A 17,987-nucleotide genomic window follows, 5' to 3' on the forward strand; every position below is an offset into this window, starting at 1 on the left:
TGTGTTTAGGAGTGTTTTGGGTGTATATTAGCTGTTATCAGTGTGTGTTTTGGGTGAATTTTTGGTGTTTAAGTGTGGTTTAGGTTATTTCTAGGTTTATTTTATGTGTTTTGAGTGTTGTGGAGTGTTTTGAGTGTATAGTGGAGCGTTTTGGTGTGTTTGAGGGTGTATTGAGTGAGTGTGAGTGTGTCTTGAGCTTATTTTGGGTGTTTTAAGTGTTTTGGGTAAGTGTTGGGTGTGTGTGGCGTCTTTTGGATATATTTGAGTGTGTGTGGAGTGTTCTGGGTGCGTTTGGGTGTGTTAGTTGTGTATTCTGTGGTGATGTGGGTGTTTTGGATGTTTTAAGTGTGTTTTGGGTGTGTTTGGCTGAGTTTTGTGGGTATTTGGGTGTGTTTTGGGTATGTTTTGAGTGTGTTTGGGTGAGTTTTGTGGAGATATTGGTGTGTTGAGTGTGTTTTGGTTGTTTTGAGTGTGTTTGGGTGAGTTTTGTGGGTATTTTGGTGTCTTTTGGGTGTGTTTTCGATGTTTTTAGTGTGTTTTGGATGTGTTTGGGTGAGTTTTGCGCTCTCTCTTTCCTAGGGACTCAAAAGACAAGAGTTTTGTAGGTATTTTGGTGTGTCTAACTACTACTACTACTACTACTACTACTACTACTACTACTACTTCTTCCTCCTCCTCCTCCTCCTCCTCCTCCCCTTCCTCTTCCTCTTCCTCTTCTGCAACCCAGAGGTCCGCGCTTGATCTGGCACCACTGCTCTGCTTCCCACACTCTGACCCTCGTCCTCGTGGCTCAACAGACACGCATCGCCACAAGTGTCCACTTTTCTCCCTCAAAATGCTCGGAGGAGGCCAGCCCATCATTGTTCTGAGTGAGTACACGCCCACACGCCCCTTAGCCATCCGTGGGCGTAGTATGGGCGCGCGGGGAAGGGAAATAAGAGAGATATGAGGGGAAATGTGAGGTGGTGTCAAGGCTTGGCGGTATTTCGGGTTCAATATTTGGGTAACTGTGGGGGTTTTTGGGGTTTTGGTGTGATTTTTGGCGGTGGTGGGGTTCGTTCTTTGTTTGTTTTTCATTGTGTTTGTGTTTATGTTTGGTTTCTCCTTATTTGGTTGTAAGGTTAATTAATAATATTTTTAAGTAAGTTTACGGTGTTTTTCGTTAACTTTGGGGTTTTCTTGTGTGTTTTGTGGTGTTGGTGATTGTAATGTCTGTTTTTTTTTTCATTCGTTTGTTTGTTATTTTGTTTGTGGGTGTGCAGGCTAATTAATTTCGTTTTTTCAAGTAAATATGTCTTTTTGGTTTTTAGGGATATTTTAGGGAATTTTAGGGTTTGTTTTAGGTACTGGTGATTGTAATGTCTGATTTTCATTAGTTTGTGTGTTTTTTGTTTGTTTGAGAGTGTGCAGGCTAATTAATTTCGTTTTTCAGGTAATTATGCATTTATTATTTATTTATTTTTTTATTTTTTTTTATATTTTAGGGAATATTAGGGTTGGTTTAAGTACTGGTGGTTATAATGTTTGTTTTTTTCATTAGTTTGTTTGTTTGAGAGTGTGCAGTCTAATTAATTTAGTTTGGCTAAATATGCATTTTTTGGATTTTTTGGGTATATTTTAGGGAATATTAGGGTTGGTTTTAGGTATTGGTGATTGGAATGTCTGTTTTTTTCATTATTTTTTTTTTTTATTTATTTATTTAATTAATTATTTATTTATTTAATTAATTAATTAATTAATTTATTTATTTATTTAATTATTTATTTTATTTATTTATTTATTTATTTATTTATTTATTTATTTTATTTATTTATTTATTTTTTTGGGGCTGTGCAGGTTAGTTAGTTTCGTTTGTGCGTGTGTTTTACGAGCCAATCTCCATTTTCAGATCAGAACACCAAGAGGGAATCTGGAAGGAAGGTCCAGTATACAGAACATTAATGCTTGCAAGGTGGGTTGAGTCAGGTTAAGTTTGGTTAGGTTAGGTTAGGTTAGGATAGGTTGGGTTAAGTTAGGATAGGTTAAGTTTGGTTAGGTTTGGTTAAGTTGGGTTAGGTTAAGTTAGGTTTGGTTACGTTAAGTTAGGTTAGTTTAGGTTAGGTTAGGTTAGTTTAGGTTAGATTAGGTTAAGTTTGGTCAGGTTTGGTTAGGTTTGGTTAAGTTAAATTTGGTTAGGTTAGGTTTGGTTAGCTTTGGTTAGGTTAGGCTACATTAAGTTAGGTTTGGTTAGGTTAGGCTACATTAAGTTAGGTTTGGTTAGGTTAGGCTACATTAAGTTAGGTTTGGTTAGGTTAGGCTACATTAAGTTAGATTGGTTACATTAAGTTAGGTTAAGTTAAGTTTGGTTAGGTTTGGTTTCCATTCAGTTACTAAGATCAACTAACATCAACTTTTATTTACATTCATTCAGTTAATTAATATCACTTCACACCCACCAGAAACACTCCAATACACCCCAAAAACACACACAAACACCCAAAAACACACAAAAACCCCAAAACACCAAAACACACACACAAACACCCAAACCACCTAAAAAAACACACAAAAACACCAAAAACACACACAAAACACCTAAAAACATACACAAACAACCAAAAACACACACAAACATCCCAAAATACCCAAAAAACACCCAAAAACACACAAAAACACCCTAAACACACCACAAAGCATCCAAAAACACCCCTAAACACCCAAAAACACCCCAAAAACACACAAAACACACAAAAACACCCAAAACACACCACAACCCATCCAAAAACACCCCTAAACACCCCAAAAACACACAAAAACACCCAAAACACACCACAAACCATCCAAAAACACCCCTTAACACCCCAAAAACACACAAATACACCCAAAACACACCACAAACCATCCAAAAACACCCCTAAACACCCAAAAACACCCCAAAAACACACAAAACACACAAAACCACCCAAAAACACCCAGAAAACCCCAACACTGGTCGCCCACATTTCACCGTCCCCCTGACACCCTTCAGACCTCATCGTTTTCACCCACTTATGTACCTTTAAAATCCTCAAGACACCCCATAACACGCTCTGACACCCGCAACGCCCCTGCAGATGATTGCCGACGTCATCCGCACCTGCCTGGGCCCTCGTTGGATGCTGAAGATGCTGATGGATCTGATGGGGGGCGTGGTGATGACTAACGATGGTAATGCTATTTTGAGGGAGATTACTGTGCAACACCCTGCCGCCAAGCACATGATTGAGATTGCGCGCACCCAGGATGAAGAGGTGAGGGGGTGTGGGTGCAGTTGGGGGTCGTTGAGTAGGGGAGAGTGTGATAAGAGTGAGTGTTTTGTTAATTTTTTTTTTTTTTTTTTTTTTTTTTTTTTTTTTTTTTTTTTTTTTGTTTCTGGGGGAGAGAGAGAGAGAGAGAAAAAAAAAAAAGTGTGTTTCTGTGGATGTATGTGTGTGTGAGAGAGAGAGAGAGAGAGAGAGAGAGAGAGTTTATTAGAAAATTTATGCTTATACTTAACCTAACAAAAAATAGAAACAAAAACACACAAACAAACACACCTAAAACCCTTCACACCCCCTTACCCCCCCTCACCGCCCCTCACCACCCCACCATTCCCTCAGGTGGGTGACGGAACAAGCAGTGTGGTGATCCTGGCAGGGGAGATGCTGGCGGTGGCTGAGCAGTACCTGGAGCAGAACATGCATCCGCTTATCATCATTCAGGGGTACAGACAGGCCCTCGACCATGCTCTGGAGGCCCTTAAAGACACCCTCAGGTACTTGTGGGGCTGGGCGACCTTGGGGGTGCTGTGGGAGGGCTGGGGGGGCACGGAGAGGGGCTGTTGGAGAGGAAAATTGCAGGATGTTTAATTTTTTATTTTTTTTTATGTATTTTTATGTTTAAATTGTTGAAGTGACCCTTAAGTGACCCTAATGACCTCTTACCTCCTCCCCCACACTCTCCTCTCTCCTGCTGGTGGCCCTGGGCAGAGAGGTTTGTAGATGTGAAAATTTTAAGTGTAATTTTATAGTTTTTTCTGTTTAAACCATAAAAAATGCCCCAAAATGACCCTTAAATGACCCTCTAATGACCTTTTCCCTCTCCCTCTACCTCTGTCCTACTGGGGGGCCTGGAGGAGGGGATGTTTGTAGATTGGGAAGGTATGGGAGAGAGGTGTGTGTGAGAGAGAGAGAGAGAGAGAGAGAGAGAGAGAGATCAAAAACAAACTCAACAAAAACACCAAAAAAACACCCTTTCTACTCCTACACACCCCACCAGACACCCCTAGACCCCTTCACACACCCCTGCCACACACCCCCAGACCCCCAATGACCCCCCTGAACCCCCACAGATCCCGGGAGGGGCCATCGAAGAGAGCTGTGTGCTGGACGGGATCATGATAAACAAAGATGTGACCCATGCAAAGATGAGCAGGAAAGTAGACAACCCTCGTATCATTCTCCTTGACTGCCCACTGGAGTACAAGAAGGGCGAGAGCCAGACTTTGGTGGAAATGACTGCTGAGACGGACTTTACGAGGGTGAGAGAGAGAGGGAGGGAATGTTTTGTTTGTTTGTTTGTTTGTTTGTTTGTTGTGTTTGTGTGTGTGTGTGTGTGTGAGAGAGAGAGAAAGAGTTTGTTCTTGTGTGTGTGAAAGAGAGAAAAAAGAGAATTTGTTTTTGTGTGAAAGAGAGAAAATTATTTATTTGGTCTCTTTGAAGTTAAGAAGGTGGGTGTGGGGGGGGGGCAGGGGTGTGTGTTGGGGTATTTTTGTGGGAGAGAATGTTTGTGTGTGTGTGTGTGAGAGAGAGTTTGTCTGTTCTGATGCAAGAGAGAGAAAGAGTGTATTTTAGTATGTGTGAAAGAAAGAGAGAGAGTTTGTCTCTTCTGATGCAAGAGAGAAAGAGAAAGAGTGTATTTTAGTGTGTATGAGAGAAAGAGAGAGAGAGAGACAGAGAGAATTTTTTTTGTGTGTGAGGAAGAGAGAAAATAAAAAAAATTAATAAATAATTAAATTCTATGCTTCTTTCCTTCCTCCCAGCCTCTCCCAGTGTATCCCAGCCTCTCCCAGTGCATCCCAGCCTCTCCCATTCCACCCCAGCCTCCCCCAGTGCATCCCAGCCTCTCCCAGTGCATCCCAGCCTCTCTCAGTCCACTCCAGCCTTTCACAGTGCATCCCAGCCTCTCCCAGTGCATCTCAGCCTCTCCCAGTGCATCCCAGCCTCTCCCAGTCCATCCCAGCCTCTCCCAGTGCATCCCAGCCTCTCCCAGTCCACCCCAGCCTCTCCCAGTCCACCCCAGCCTCTCCCAGTGCATCCCAGCCTATCCCATTCCATCCCAGCCTCTCCCAGTCCACCCCAGCCTCTCCCAGTCCACCCAAGTCCTCTCTCCACCCTTCACTCACCACCCATTACTTCCCACAGATTGGTGATGAGTATTTTACATTCATCACCAAGTGCCAGGACCCCAAGGCATAAACGGTGCTGCTCAGGGGACCCAGCAAGGATATCGTGAATGAGGTGAGGATGCTGTTGGATGGCCGGGAGTGTTTAATTTGGTTTGATTTAAATTTTTTTGTGTTTTTTGTGTTTTTTGTGTTTGTTTTTGGAGATTTGGTTTAATTGTTTTTTTTTTTCATTTCCACCCTAATCACTTAAAAAATGCCCATTTCTACCCTAAAAACTGAAAAATACTGCCATTCCTCTCCTTAAACACCCAAAAAAAAACACTCATTTTCACCATAATTAACCGAAAAACTCCTATTTTCTCCATAATAAAACCAAAAAACACCCATTTCTGTGCTAGAAACAAAAAAAAACACCCATTTCTACCCAAAAACACCCAAATAAACAAGATCTACTCGTAACTCAACCTAAAAAAAATATATATATATATATATATATATATATATATATATATATATATATATATATATATATATATATATATATATATATATATATATATATATATATATATATATATATATATATATATATATAAAATAAATAAATAAACACCTGACCTGACTTGACCCGACCCATACCCACAGGTGGAGAGGAACCTTCAGGACGCCCTTGGAGTGGCCTGGAACTTGGCCCTGGAGCCCCGTCTGGTCCCTGGGGGCAGCGCGGTGGGCATGGCAGTCTCTAACTTCCTACAGCAGAAGGCCAAGGGGGTGTCAGGGGTGAGGCAGTGGCCCTATTCTGCTCTTGCCCAGGCTCTTGAGGTATGTGGGGGGGTGAGGGGAAGGAGGAGGAGGAGGAGGAAGAGGGTTGTTTTAAATTGTGTTTATTCTCTAACAGCAGACCAAAAACATGCCAAATTGTCTTGAAATGTCCCTAAAATTCCCTGAACTGTCTTGAAATGCCCTTAGATTTCCCTGAGCTGTCTTGAAATGCCCCTAAATTCCCTGAAATGTCTTGAAATGCCCCTAAAATTTCCTGAAATGTTTTGAAATGCCCCTAAATTCCCTGAACTGTCTTGAAATGCCCCTAAAATTCTCTGAGCTGTCTTGAAATGCCCCTAAATTCCCTGAACTATCTTGAAATGCCCTTAAATTCCCTGAGCTGTCTTGAAATGCACCTAAAATTCCCTAAACTGTCTTGAAATGTCCCTAAATTCCCTGAACTTTTTTTTTTTTTTTTTTATGTAAGAAGGACACTGGCCAAGGGCAACAAAAATCTAATAAAAAAAAATGCCCACTGAAATGCCAGTCCCATAAAAGGGTCAAAGCAGTGGTCAAAAATTGATGAATAAGTGTCTTGAAACGTCCCTCTTGAAGGAATTCAAGTCATAGGAAGGTGGAAATACAGAAGCAGGCAGGGACCTAACTTCATAGAAGCTGTTTTAGCTAGAGATGAGATGTGAAGTTTCCAGTTCAGATTATAAGTAAAGAACAGACCAAGGATGTTCAATGTAGAAGAGGGGGACAGTTGAGTGTCATTGAAGAAGAGGGGATAGTTGTCTGGAAGGTTGTGTCGAGTTGATAGATGGAGGAATTGAGTTTTTGAGGCATTGAACAATACCAAGTTTGCTCTGCCCCTATCAGAAATTTTAGAAAGATCAGAAGTCAGGCGTTCTGTGGCTTCCCTGCGTGATATGTTTACCTCCTGAAGGGTTGGACGTCTATGAAAAGATGTGGAAAAGTGCAGGGTGGTATCATCAGCGTAGGAGTGGATAGGACAAGAAGTTTGGTTTAGAAGATCATTAATGAATAATAGGAAGAGAGTGGGTGACAGGACAGAACCCTGAGGAACACCACTGTTAATAGATTTAGGAGAAGAACAGTGACCGTCTACCACAGCAGCAATAGAACGGTCAGAAAGAAAACTTGAGATGAAGTTACAGAGAGAAGGATAGAAACCATAGGAGGGTAGTTTGGAAATGAAAGCTTTGTGCCAGACTCTATCAAAAGCTTTTGATAATGTCCAAGGCAACAGCGAAAGTTTCACCAAAATCTCTAAAAGAGGATGACCAAGACTCAGTAAGGAAAGCCAGAAGATTACCAGTAGAGCGGCCTTGACGGAACCCATAATGGTGATCAGATAGAAGGTTGTCAAGTGATAGATGCTTAAGAATCTTCCTGTTGATAGATTCAAAAACTTTAGATAGGCAGGAAATTAAAGCAGTAGGACGGTAGTTTGTCTTGAAATGCCTCTAAATTCCCTGAACTGTCTTGAAATGCCCCTAAATTCCCTGAACTGTCTTGAAATGGCCCTAAAACTATCTTAAAATGCCCCTAAAAATACTCTTAAAAACCCGTGTCACTTCATCTACAGCCATTTGAATGATAGTCTTGTTAATCTGTCACTAGAACCATAAAAACACCCTTAAAACCCCGTATCCCTTCAACTAGAGCCTTTTCAATGCTGAAATCTTGTTAATCTGTCACTAGAACCGTAAAAACGCCCTTGAAAACCCATGTAACTTCATCTAAAGCATTTTGAATGCTGATATCTTATTACTCTGTCACTAGAACTGTAAAAAACACCTTAAAAACCCGTGCTGCTTCATCTAGAGCCTTTTGAATGCTGAAATCTTGTTAATCTTTCACTAGAACCGTAGAAATACCTTTAAAAACCCATATAACTTCATCTAGAGCCTTTTGAATGCTGAAATCTTGTTAATCTGCCACTATAACCATAAAAACACCCTTAAAAACCCTTATCCCTTCAACTAGAGGCTTTTGAATCCTGAAATCTTATTAATCTGTCACTAGAACTGTAAAAACACCCTTGAAAACCCATACAACTTCAACTAGAGCCTTTTGAATGTTGAAATCTTGTTAATCTGCTACTTTAACAGTAAAAACACCCTTAAATGTATTTTGGGTGAGTTTTGCACTCTCTCCTTCGTAGGGACTCAAAAAGTGAACATTCAAATTTCCTGCACTTTTCCAATCCCTAGTAAGGAGAGAGCGCGAGACAAGAGTTTTGTAGGTATTTTGGTGTGTGTAACATTTCTGCCAATATTACAGGATGGAGACCTTAGGATACCACACGGAAGGGGGTGAAGGAGCCTTGGGGATGCCTGAAGGAGCTGCAGTGAAGGAGGGAGGCCTAGAGATGAAGGAAATGCAGAAAATTCCTGCAATACTGAACGCTTCTCTGGTCAGACTATCCTTCACTGAATATTTGGACCGAGGCTTCGAGATACGAGCTGAGCATCTGTTTTGTTTTAGTGTTTTGAGGCAGCTTTAAGTGTTTTTAGGTGTTTTTAGGTTGTTTTAAGTATTTTAGGTTTGTGGAAGGAAAGAGAAAGCTTAAATACAGTAATAAGGCCAAAAAAAAGGCTTAAATTGAGAGTTTTAAAGTCAGCCTAGTGAATATTAAGCTGTTTTAAGTATTTTAAGTTACCAGAAGAGAGGAAGCTAAAATTTAATACTACGATAAGGAAAAAGCATATTTCTTGCATTAGGAAGAGAAAAGCTTATTATTATTGACGTTTTTTATGAATTTCTTTTGATTTTATATTCAGTTTATTTATTTGTCATTATTTTTTAAGATCATTTGTTTATTTTCTTTATTTTTCGCTCGTTTTCATAATAGGAATGTTTAATTTTGAATGTATTTTTTCATTTTTCTTTTTTTTTCACTTATTCGACTTAATATCCAGTTTATTTATTTATTATTACTTCTTAGTGTGTCTAAGTACTTACAAGGATCATTTATTTATTTATTATTATTTTTATTTTATTTTCCTTACGTTTTTTTTTTATAATGTGAACTTATTTCATCTATATTCCCGTTTTCTGTTACTTGTTCATGCCAGAGGTGACAATAAACATGAAGATTATTACTGCTTTTAATCCCCACCGAGAGAGAGAGAGAGAGAGAGAGAGAGAGAGAGAGAGAGAGAGAGAGAGAGAGAGAGAGAGAGATAGGGTCATTTTAGTTGAGTCTATCCTGCGCTGGTTCGTGTTTGCTGCGGTGACACGGTACAGCTGTGAGAGAAATTTGCGTTCATAACCACGAAGGGGGTGTTCAATGGGGAAAGGGCAGTGAGGAAGTGATGATATTTATATTATTTAAATTATTACTTGATAATATGTCAACTTGTGTGTGGGGGGGAGGGGGGGGGAGAAGCAGTCACAGGTGGCGCTTGGGAGGGTGAGCGGCTGGCTGGAGTGTTTTGGCCAGCCTTGGTCAGTCTTGCACCACACTCTGGTAATAAGTGTTTCCGTATTCCCGGCAGCTTCTCTCTGTACCAAGCACCGCCACGCAGCACCAGAGAGCCATGAGTACGTAAGGTGAGCCCAGCGGTGCCACGCAGCACCAGAGAGCCATAAGTACGTAAGGTATGTGCCAGCCTTACTGCCTTCACAGCTTCCCCCCTCCTCCTCCCTGTAGTGTCTTGTAGTCGTCTGTTATGGCTTTTTTTTTTCGTTATGTGGGTATTTTTTAGGGTTATTCATTTATTTTTAGGTTTTGTTTACATCTGAGTCTGGAAACAGTTGGAAATTTAGGCGAATATTGAAGGGTCGTCAATATGTAAACAAACCGTCAGCTGAGGTACAGGCCGGGTATCAGAGTTTTCAGCCATTATTTGCCCTGTCTCTCTCTTATTGTAAGCCTAACATATCACAAGATACAGCCACATGTCTAGCTTTCATATGCGCTGGTCAGATATATCCGCTATTGCCTGGTTTTGGTGTCACGAAGTAATAAATAAGGCAACATGGCCGCCGGCTCCTCCACTGAGGTCGGCCCCCAGGACATGTTCCGGCCTGTGGGTTCCAATATTTTTTATATTTTCCTTAATTACTTTATTCGGCTTCTATAGTAAGTTTTTATGGTTTCTAAAAATATTTTGTTGATGTTGAAGTGTTTTTGTTGCTTCAGTTAAGTAACTGGGCTGAATTTTGTGTAGTTTTTTTTATGTAAATATAGGGCCGTTTTCACGGTTATTTTTACCCACCCCGGTCCTTGGCTTTTTTATTTGAGGCTGTAGTGAAGCTTTTATTGCTTTAAAAAATCGTTTATGATTTTTAAAATGTTTTGCGTTCCTGTTGAGTTGAGTATGTGCATTTTGAAATGGTTTTTAGTTCCGTTAAAAGTGGTGATTTTGTGATTTTTTAGATTCCTTATTTCTCTATTTCAGCTTGTAACTAACTTTGCATTGCTTGAAAAAATAGTTTCGATTTTTTGAAGTGTTTTTTTACTGGTGTAAATTGAAATGGGTGGACTTTTGAATGGTTTTAATGGTGTCAAAAGTTCCAACACTTTTTCCATATTTGTGTTGATATTTCTTTACAACTACTCAGGCTGGAGATGTTTTGGTACTGTGAATATTAATTTAAGTAATTATCAAATCATAAAATAGAATGCATTCCAGCCTAGCTTCATTTTTTGTAGGGGTCAATTTCAAAATGAAATGCATTACGTACGTAAGGCAGCGGCTGGGGGCTCTCGCCTGTGACGTCATCAACAGACTGGGACTTCTCCGGCTCCAGTGTCTCTTGGTCAGTATTTACCGTAATTTCCAGTGTTTTCCAAGTATTTCCAGCTGTTTATAAACTCAGGTACGTAGATAGTAGTAGTAGAAGGAGGAAAATAAGAGAAATGGAGGAGGAGGAGGGAGAAATAAGGAGAAATGGAGGAGGAGACAAAACAGGTAAATGGCAAGAAGACAATCTTTAGCTTAGTTTCCCATGATGCGCTGCCATTCTCTATTATTTGGTGTGTTTTGGGTCCTTTAAGTGTGTTTTAGGTGTATTTGGGAGTGTTGTGGGGTGTTTTGAGTGTGTGTTAGTTGTGTTTAGGAGTGTTTTGGGTGTATATTAGCTGTTATCAGTGTGTGTTTTGGGTGAATTTTTGTTGTTTAAGTGAGGTTTAGGTTATTTCTAGGTGTATTTTATGTGTTTTGAGTGTTGTGGAGTGTTTTGAGTGTATAGTGGAGTGTTTTGGTGTGTTTGAGGGTGTATTGAATGAGTGTGAGTGTGTCTTGAGTTTATTTTGGGTGTTTTAAGTGTTTTGGGTAAGTGTTGGGTGTGTGTGGCGTCTTTTGGGTGTATTTGAGTGTGTGTGGAGTGTTCTGGGTGCGTTTGGGTGTGTTAGTTGTGTATTCTGTGGTGATGTGGGTGTTTTGGATGTTTTAAGTGTGTTTTGGGTGTGTTTGGTTGAGTTTTGTGGGTATTTGGGTGTGTTTTGAGTATGTTTTGAGTGTGTTTGGGTGAGTTTTGTGGAGATATTGGTGTGTTGAGTGTGTTTTGGTTGTTTTGAGTGTGTTTGGGTGAGTTTTGTGGGTATTTTGGTGTCTTTTGGGTGTGTTTTCGATGTTTTTAGTGTGTTTTGGATGTGTTTGGGTGAGTTTTGCGCTCTCTCCTTCCTAGGGACTCAAAAGACAAGAGTTTTGTAGGTATTTTGGTGTGTCTAACTACTACTACTACTACTACTACTACTACTACTACTACTACTACTACTACTATTGCTACTACAACCAATCTTAACACAATCTACACTCAAAACCCTTCCTTCTCCCCCTCCTCGCCCCTTCTACCCCCTTCCCCCCCTGTCACCACCCCACACCTCACCTGCCGCACAATTACAGGTACATATTTCTGGAGTTCAAGGACAGGGCAGCAGCAGAGGAGGCAGTGAGGCAGAGGAACAATTATAAGCTAAACAAGCAGCACACGTTTCTCTGTAAGGTGTGTAGGGGGGAGAACTGTGGGAGTGAGGCAGGGGTGTTTGTGTGTGTGTGTCTGTGTGTGTGTGTGTGAGGGGCAGGTTTGTGTGTTTGTGAGGGAGATAGATGGGAAAGGAAAGACAGAGAGAGAGAGAGAGAGAGAGAGAGAGAGAGAGAGAGAGAGAGAGAGAGAGAGAGAGAGAGAGAGAGATTGTGTTTGTGCGCGTTTGTGAGAGAGAGAGAGAGAGAGAGAGAGAAGAGTGTCGCTTCATCTAGAGCCTTTTGAATGCTGATATCTTGTTAATCTTTCACTAGAACCGTAAAAACACCCTTAAAAACCCATATAACTTCATCTAGAGCCTTTTGAATGCTGAAATCCTATTAATCTGTCATTAGAACCGTAAAAACACCTTTGAAAACCCGTGTCGCTTCAGCTAGAGCCTTTTGGATGCTGAAATCTTATTAATCTGTCACTAGAACCGTAAAAACACCCTTAAAAACCCGTGTCGCTTCATCTAGAGCCTTTTGAATGCTGAAATCTTATTAACCTGTCACTAGAACCGTAAAAACCCTTGAAAACCTGTGTCGCTTCATCTAGAGTCTTTTGAATGCTGAAATCTTGTTAATCTGTCAGTAGAACCGTAAAAACACCCTTAAAAACCCGTGTCGCTTCATCTAGAGCCTTTTGAATGCTGAAATCCTGTTAATCTGTCACTAGAATCGTAAAAACACCCTTAAAAACCGATATAACTTCATCTAGAGCCTTTTGAATGCTGAAATCTTGTTAATCTGTCACTAGAATCGTAAAAACACCCTTAAAAACCCATATAATTTCATCTAGAGCCTTTTGAATGCTGAAATCTTGTTAATGTGTTACTAGAACCGTAAAAATCTGACTTCGTCTTCGTTTTTCTCATTTCTTTGCACTAATATCAACACTGTGTATGTAATAACTTGCATTCAGGAGACAAAATACAAATTATTATTGTTTTCTATTTGATGATTTTACGGTAATATATAAAGAAAACCTCTAATCGAGAAATATTATGATAGCCTTCCAGAAGATTCCTAAATGCGTTCGGACAAAACTGGTGAATCATGCCGTTTAAATTCTGGAAAATATTTAATAAACAATAACAAACCTCAATCAGACCATAAAACACCGTAAAATATTCGACAACATATTAATAATCATAAATCACCCACAAACAATGACGGAGAGAAAAAAATACGAATGACAGTAAACAGAGGACAGTGTTGCCAACTCGGGGGAATCTCTGTATGGATGGGATGAAAGAAGAGGAAGAGGAGGAGGAAGGAAGAGAGAATGAAATGTTTGGTATTGCTTTTTTATTATTTATTCCTTTTATTTTTCTTCTTTTTCTTCTTTCTATAATACTTCTCGTCCTCTTCTTTCTTTTCCTCTTCATTTTCATTCTTTCATCTCTTCCTTTCTTCTCCTCCTCTTCGGTCTCTTAAGATCCTCATCTCCTTTATCTTCCTCCTCTCCCTCTTCCTCCTCATCCTCTCTCTCTCTCTCTCTCTCTCTCTCTCTCTCTCTCTCTCTCTCTCTCTCTCTCTCTCTCTCTGATTTTTGGCGGTGGTGGGGTTCGTTCTTTGCTTATTTTTCATTGTGTTTGTGTTTGTGTTTCGTTTCTCCTTATTTGGTTGTAAGGTTAGTTAATAATATTTTTAAGTAAGTTTACGGTGTTTTTCGTTAACTTTGGGGTTTTCTTGTGTGTTTTGTGGTGTTGGTGATTGTTATGTCAGTTACTAAGATCAACTAACATCAACTTTTATTTACATTCAATCAGTTAATTAATATCACTTCACACCCACCAGAAACACTCCAATACACCCCAAAAACACACACAAACACCCAAAAACACACAAAAATCCCAAAACACCAAAACACACACACAAACACCCAAACCACCTAAAAAAAACACACAAAAACACAAAAATACACACAAAACACCTAAAAACATACACAAACAACCAAAAACACACACAAACATCCCAAAATACCCAAAAAACACCCATAAACACACAAAAACACCCAAAACACACCACAAACCATCCAAAAACACCCCTAAACATCCAAAAACACCCCAAAAACACACAAAACTCCCAAAAACACACAAAAACACCCAAAACACACCACAAACCATCCAAAAACACCCCTAAACACCCCAAAAACACACAAAAACACCCAAAACACACCACAAACCATCCAAAAACACCCCTTAACACCCAAAAAACACACAAAAACACCCAAAACACACCACAAATCATCCAAAAACACCCCTAAACACCCAAAAACACCCCAAAAACACACAAAACACACAAAACCACCCAAAAACACCCAGAAAACCCCAACACTGGTCGCCCACATTTCACCGTCCCCCTGACACCCTTCTGACCTCATCGTTTTCACCCACTTATGTACCTTTAAAACCCTCAAGACACCCCATAACACGCTCTGACACCCGCAACACCCCTGCAGATGATTGCCGACGTCATCCGCACCTGCCTGGGCCCTCGTTGGATGCTGAAGATGCTGATGGATCCGATGGGGGGCGTGGTGATGACTAACGATGGTAATGCTATTTTGAGGGAGATTACTGTGCAACACCCTGCCACCAAGCACATGATTGAGATTGTGCGCACCCAGGATGAAGAGGTGAGGGGGTGTGGGTGCAGTTGGGGGGCATTGAGTAGGGGGGAGTGTGATAAGAGTGAGTGTTTTGTTAATTTTTTTTTTTTGTTTGTTTGTTTGTTTCTGGGGGAGAGAGAGAGAGAGAGAGAGAGAAAAAGTGTGTTTCTGTGTATGAGTGTGTGAGAGAGAGAGAGAGAGAGAGAGAGAGAGAGAGAGAGAGAGAGAGAGAGAGTTTATTAGAAAATTTATGCTTATACTTAACCTAACAAAAAATAGAAACAAAAACACACAAACAAACACACCTAAACCCTTTCACACCCCCTTACCCCCCCTCACCGCTCCTCACCACCCCACCATTCCCTCAGGTGGGTGACGGAACAAGCAGTGTGGTGATCCTGGCAGGGGAGATGCTGGCGGTGGCTGAGCAGTACCTGGAGCAGAACATGCATCCGCTTATCATCATTCAGGGGTACAGACAGGCCCTCGACCATGCTCTGGAGGCCCTTAAAGACACCCTCAGGTACTTGTGGGGCTGGGCGACCTGGGGGGTGCTGTGGGAGGGCTGGGGGGGCACGGAGAGGGGCTGTTGGAGAGGAAAATTGCAGGATGTTAAATTTTTAATTTTTTTTTATGTATTTTTATGTTTAAATTGTTGAAGTGACCCTTAAGTGACCCTAATGACCTCTTACCTCCTCCCCCCCTCACTCTCCTCTCTCCTGCTGGTGGCCCTGGGCAGAGAGGTTTGTAGATGTGAAAATTTTAAGTGTAATTTTATAGTTTTTTCTGTTTAAACCATAAAAAACGCCCCAAAATGACCCTTAAATGACCCTCTAATGACCTCTTATCCCCTCTCCCTCTACCTCTGTCCTACTGGGGGGCCTGGAGGAGGGGAGGTTTGTAGATTGGGAAGGTATGGGAGAGAGGTGTGTGTGTGTGAGAGAGAGAGAGAGAGAGAGAGAGAGAGAGAGAGAGAGAGAGAGAGAGAGATCAAAAACAAACTCAACAAAAACACCAAAAAAACACCCCTTCTACTCCTACACACCCCACCAGACACCCCTAGACCCCTTCACACCCCCCTGCCACACACCCCCAGACCCCCACTGACCCCCCTGAACCCCCACAGATCCCGGGAGGGGCCATCGAAGAGAGCTGTGTGCTGGACGGGATCATGATAAACAAGGATGTGACCTATGCAAAGATGAGCAGGAAAGTAGACAACCCTCGTATCATTCTCCTTGACTGCCCGCTGGAGTACAAGAAGGGCGAGAGCCAGACTTTGGTGGAAATGACTGCTGAGACGGACTTTACGAGGGTGAGAGAGAGAGGGAGGGAATGTTTTGTTTGTTTGTTTGTTTGTTTGTTTGTTGTGTTTGTGTGTGTGTGTGTGTGAGAGAGAGAGAAAGAGTTTGTTCTTGTGTGTGTGAAAGAGAGAAAAAAGAGAGAATTTGTTTGTTTTTGTGTGAAAGAGAGAAAATTATTTATTTGGTCTCTTTGAAGTTAAGAAGGTGGGTGTGGGGGGGGGCAGGGGTGTGTGTTGGGGTATTTTTGTGGGAGAGAATGTTTGTGTGTGTGTGTGAGAGAGAGTTTGTCTGTTCTGATGCAAGAGAGAGAAAGAGTGTATTTTAGTATGTGTGAAAGAAAGAGAGAGAGTTTGTCTCTTCTGATGCAAGAGAGAAAGAGAAAGAGTGTATTTTAGTGTGTATGAGAGAAAGAGAGAGAGAGAGACAGAGAGAATTTTTTTTGTGTGTGAGGAAGAGAGAAAATTTAAAAAATTAATAAATAATTAAATTCTATGCTTCTTTCCTTCCTCCCAGCCTCTCCCAGTGTATCCCAGCCTCTCCCAGTGCATCCCAGCCTCTCCCATTCCACCCCAGCCCCCCCCAGTGCATCCCAGCCTCTCCCAGTGCATCCCAGCCTCTCTCAGTCCACTCCAGCCTTTCACAGTGCATCCCAGCCTCTCCCAGTGCATCTCAGCCTCTCCCAGTGCATCCCAGCCTCTCCCAGTCCATCCCAGCCTCTCCCAGTGCATCCCAGCCTCTCCCAGTCCACCCCAGCCTCTCCCAGTCCACCCCAGCCTCTCCCAGTGCATCCCAGCCTATCCCATTCCATCCCAGCCTCTCCCAGTCCACCCCAGCCTCTCCCAGTCCACCCAAGTCCTCTCTCCACCCTTCACTCACCACCCATTACTTCCCACAGATTGGTGATGAGTATTTTACATTCATCACCAAGTGCCAGGACCCCAAGGCATAAACGGTGCTGCTCAGGGGACCCAGCAAGGATATCGTGAATGAGGTGAGGATGCTGTTGGATGGCCGGGAGTGTTTAATTTGGTTTGATTTAAATTTTTTTGTGTTTTTTGTGTTTTTTGTGTTTGTTTTTGGAGATTTGGTTTAATTGTTTTTTTTTTTTTCATTTCCACCCTAATCACTTAAAAAAATGCCCATTTCTACCCTAAAAACTGAAAAATACTGCCATTCCTCTCCTTAAACACCCAAAAAAAACACTCATTTTCACCATAATTAACCGAAAAACTCCTATTTTCTCCATAATAAAACCAAAAAACACCCATTTCTGTGCTAGAAACAAAAAAACCACCCATTTCTACCCAAAAACACCCAAATAAACAAGATCTACTCGTAACTCAACCTAAAAAATATATATATATATATATATATATATATATATATATATATATATATATAAAATAAATAAATAAACACCTGACCTGACTTGACCCGACCCATACCCACAGGTGGAGAGGAACCTTCAGGACGCCCTTGGAGTGGCCTGGAACTTGGCCCTGGAGCCCCGTCTGGTCCCTGGGGGCAGCGCGGTGGGCATGGCAGTCTCTAACTTCCTACAGCAGAAGGCCAAGGGGGTGTCAGGGGTGAGGCAGTGGCCCTATTCTGCTCTTGCCCAGGCTCTTGAGGTATGTGGGGGGGTGAGGGGAAGGAGGAGGAGGAGGAGGAAGAGGGTTGTTTTAAATTGTGTTTATTCTCTAACAGCAGACCAAAAACATGCCAAATTGTCTTGAAATGTCCCTAAAATTCCCTGAACTGTCTTGAAATGCCCTTAGATTTCCCTGAGCTGTCTTGAAATGCCCCTAAACTGCCTTAATATGCCCCTAAATTCCCTGAAATGTCTTGAAATGCCCCTAAAATTTCCTGAAATGTTTTGAAATGCCCCTAAATTCCCTGAACTG

General features: G+C 41.4%; 1 protein-coding gene and 1 pseudogene across 4 annotated transcripts; both read left to right on the forward strand.

The window, feature by feature from the left end:
- The window catches only part of LOC135088774 (T-complex protein 1 subunit gamma-like), a 41,733-nt pseudogene that overhangs the window by 14,990 nt on the left and 8,756 nt on the right, over nt 1–17,987 (forward strand).
- Nucleotides 852–16,079, forward strand: LOC135089107 (T-complex protein 1 subunit gamma-like). Of its 4 annotated transcripts, none has more exons than XM_063984355.1 (5): nt 9,585–9,787; nt 10,854–10,960; nt 14,633–14,809; nt 15,151–15,305; nt 15,909–16,079. In XM_063984355.1, the coding sequence occupies exons 2-5, from the start codon at nt 10,868–10,870 to the stop codon at nt 15,955–15,957; spliced, it is 474 nt and encodes a 157-aa protein (XP_063840425.1). In that variant the 5' UTR covers nt 9,585–9,787; nt 10,854–10,867; the 3' UTR covers nt 15,958–16,079. The 4 variants fall into 4 exon arrangements, with proteins under 4 accessions (XP_063840444.1, XP_063840425.1, XP_063840416.1 ...); XM_063984346.1 differs by having other exon boundaries at nt 9,586–9,796; XM_063984365.1 differs by having other exon boundaries at nt 9,586–9,748.

This window comes from Scylla paramamosain, chromosome 3 (genome assembly GCF_035594125.1).
Source record: "Scylla paramamosain isolate STU-SP2022 chromosome 3, ASM3559412v1, whole genome shotgun sequence".
Lineage (NCBI taxonomy): Eukaryota > Metazoa > Arthropoda > Malacostraca > Decapoda > Portunidae > Scylla > Scylla paramamosain.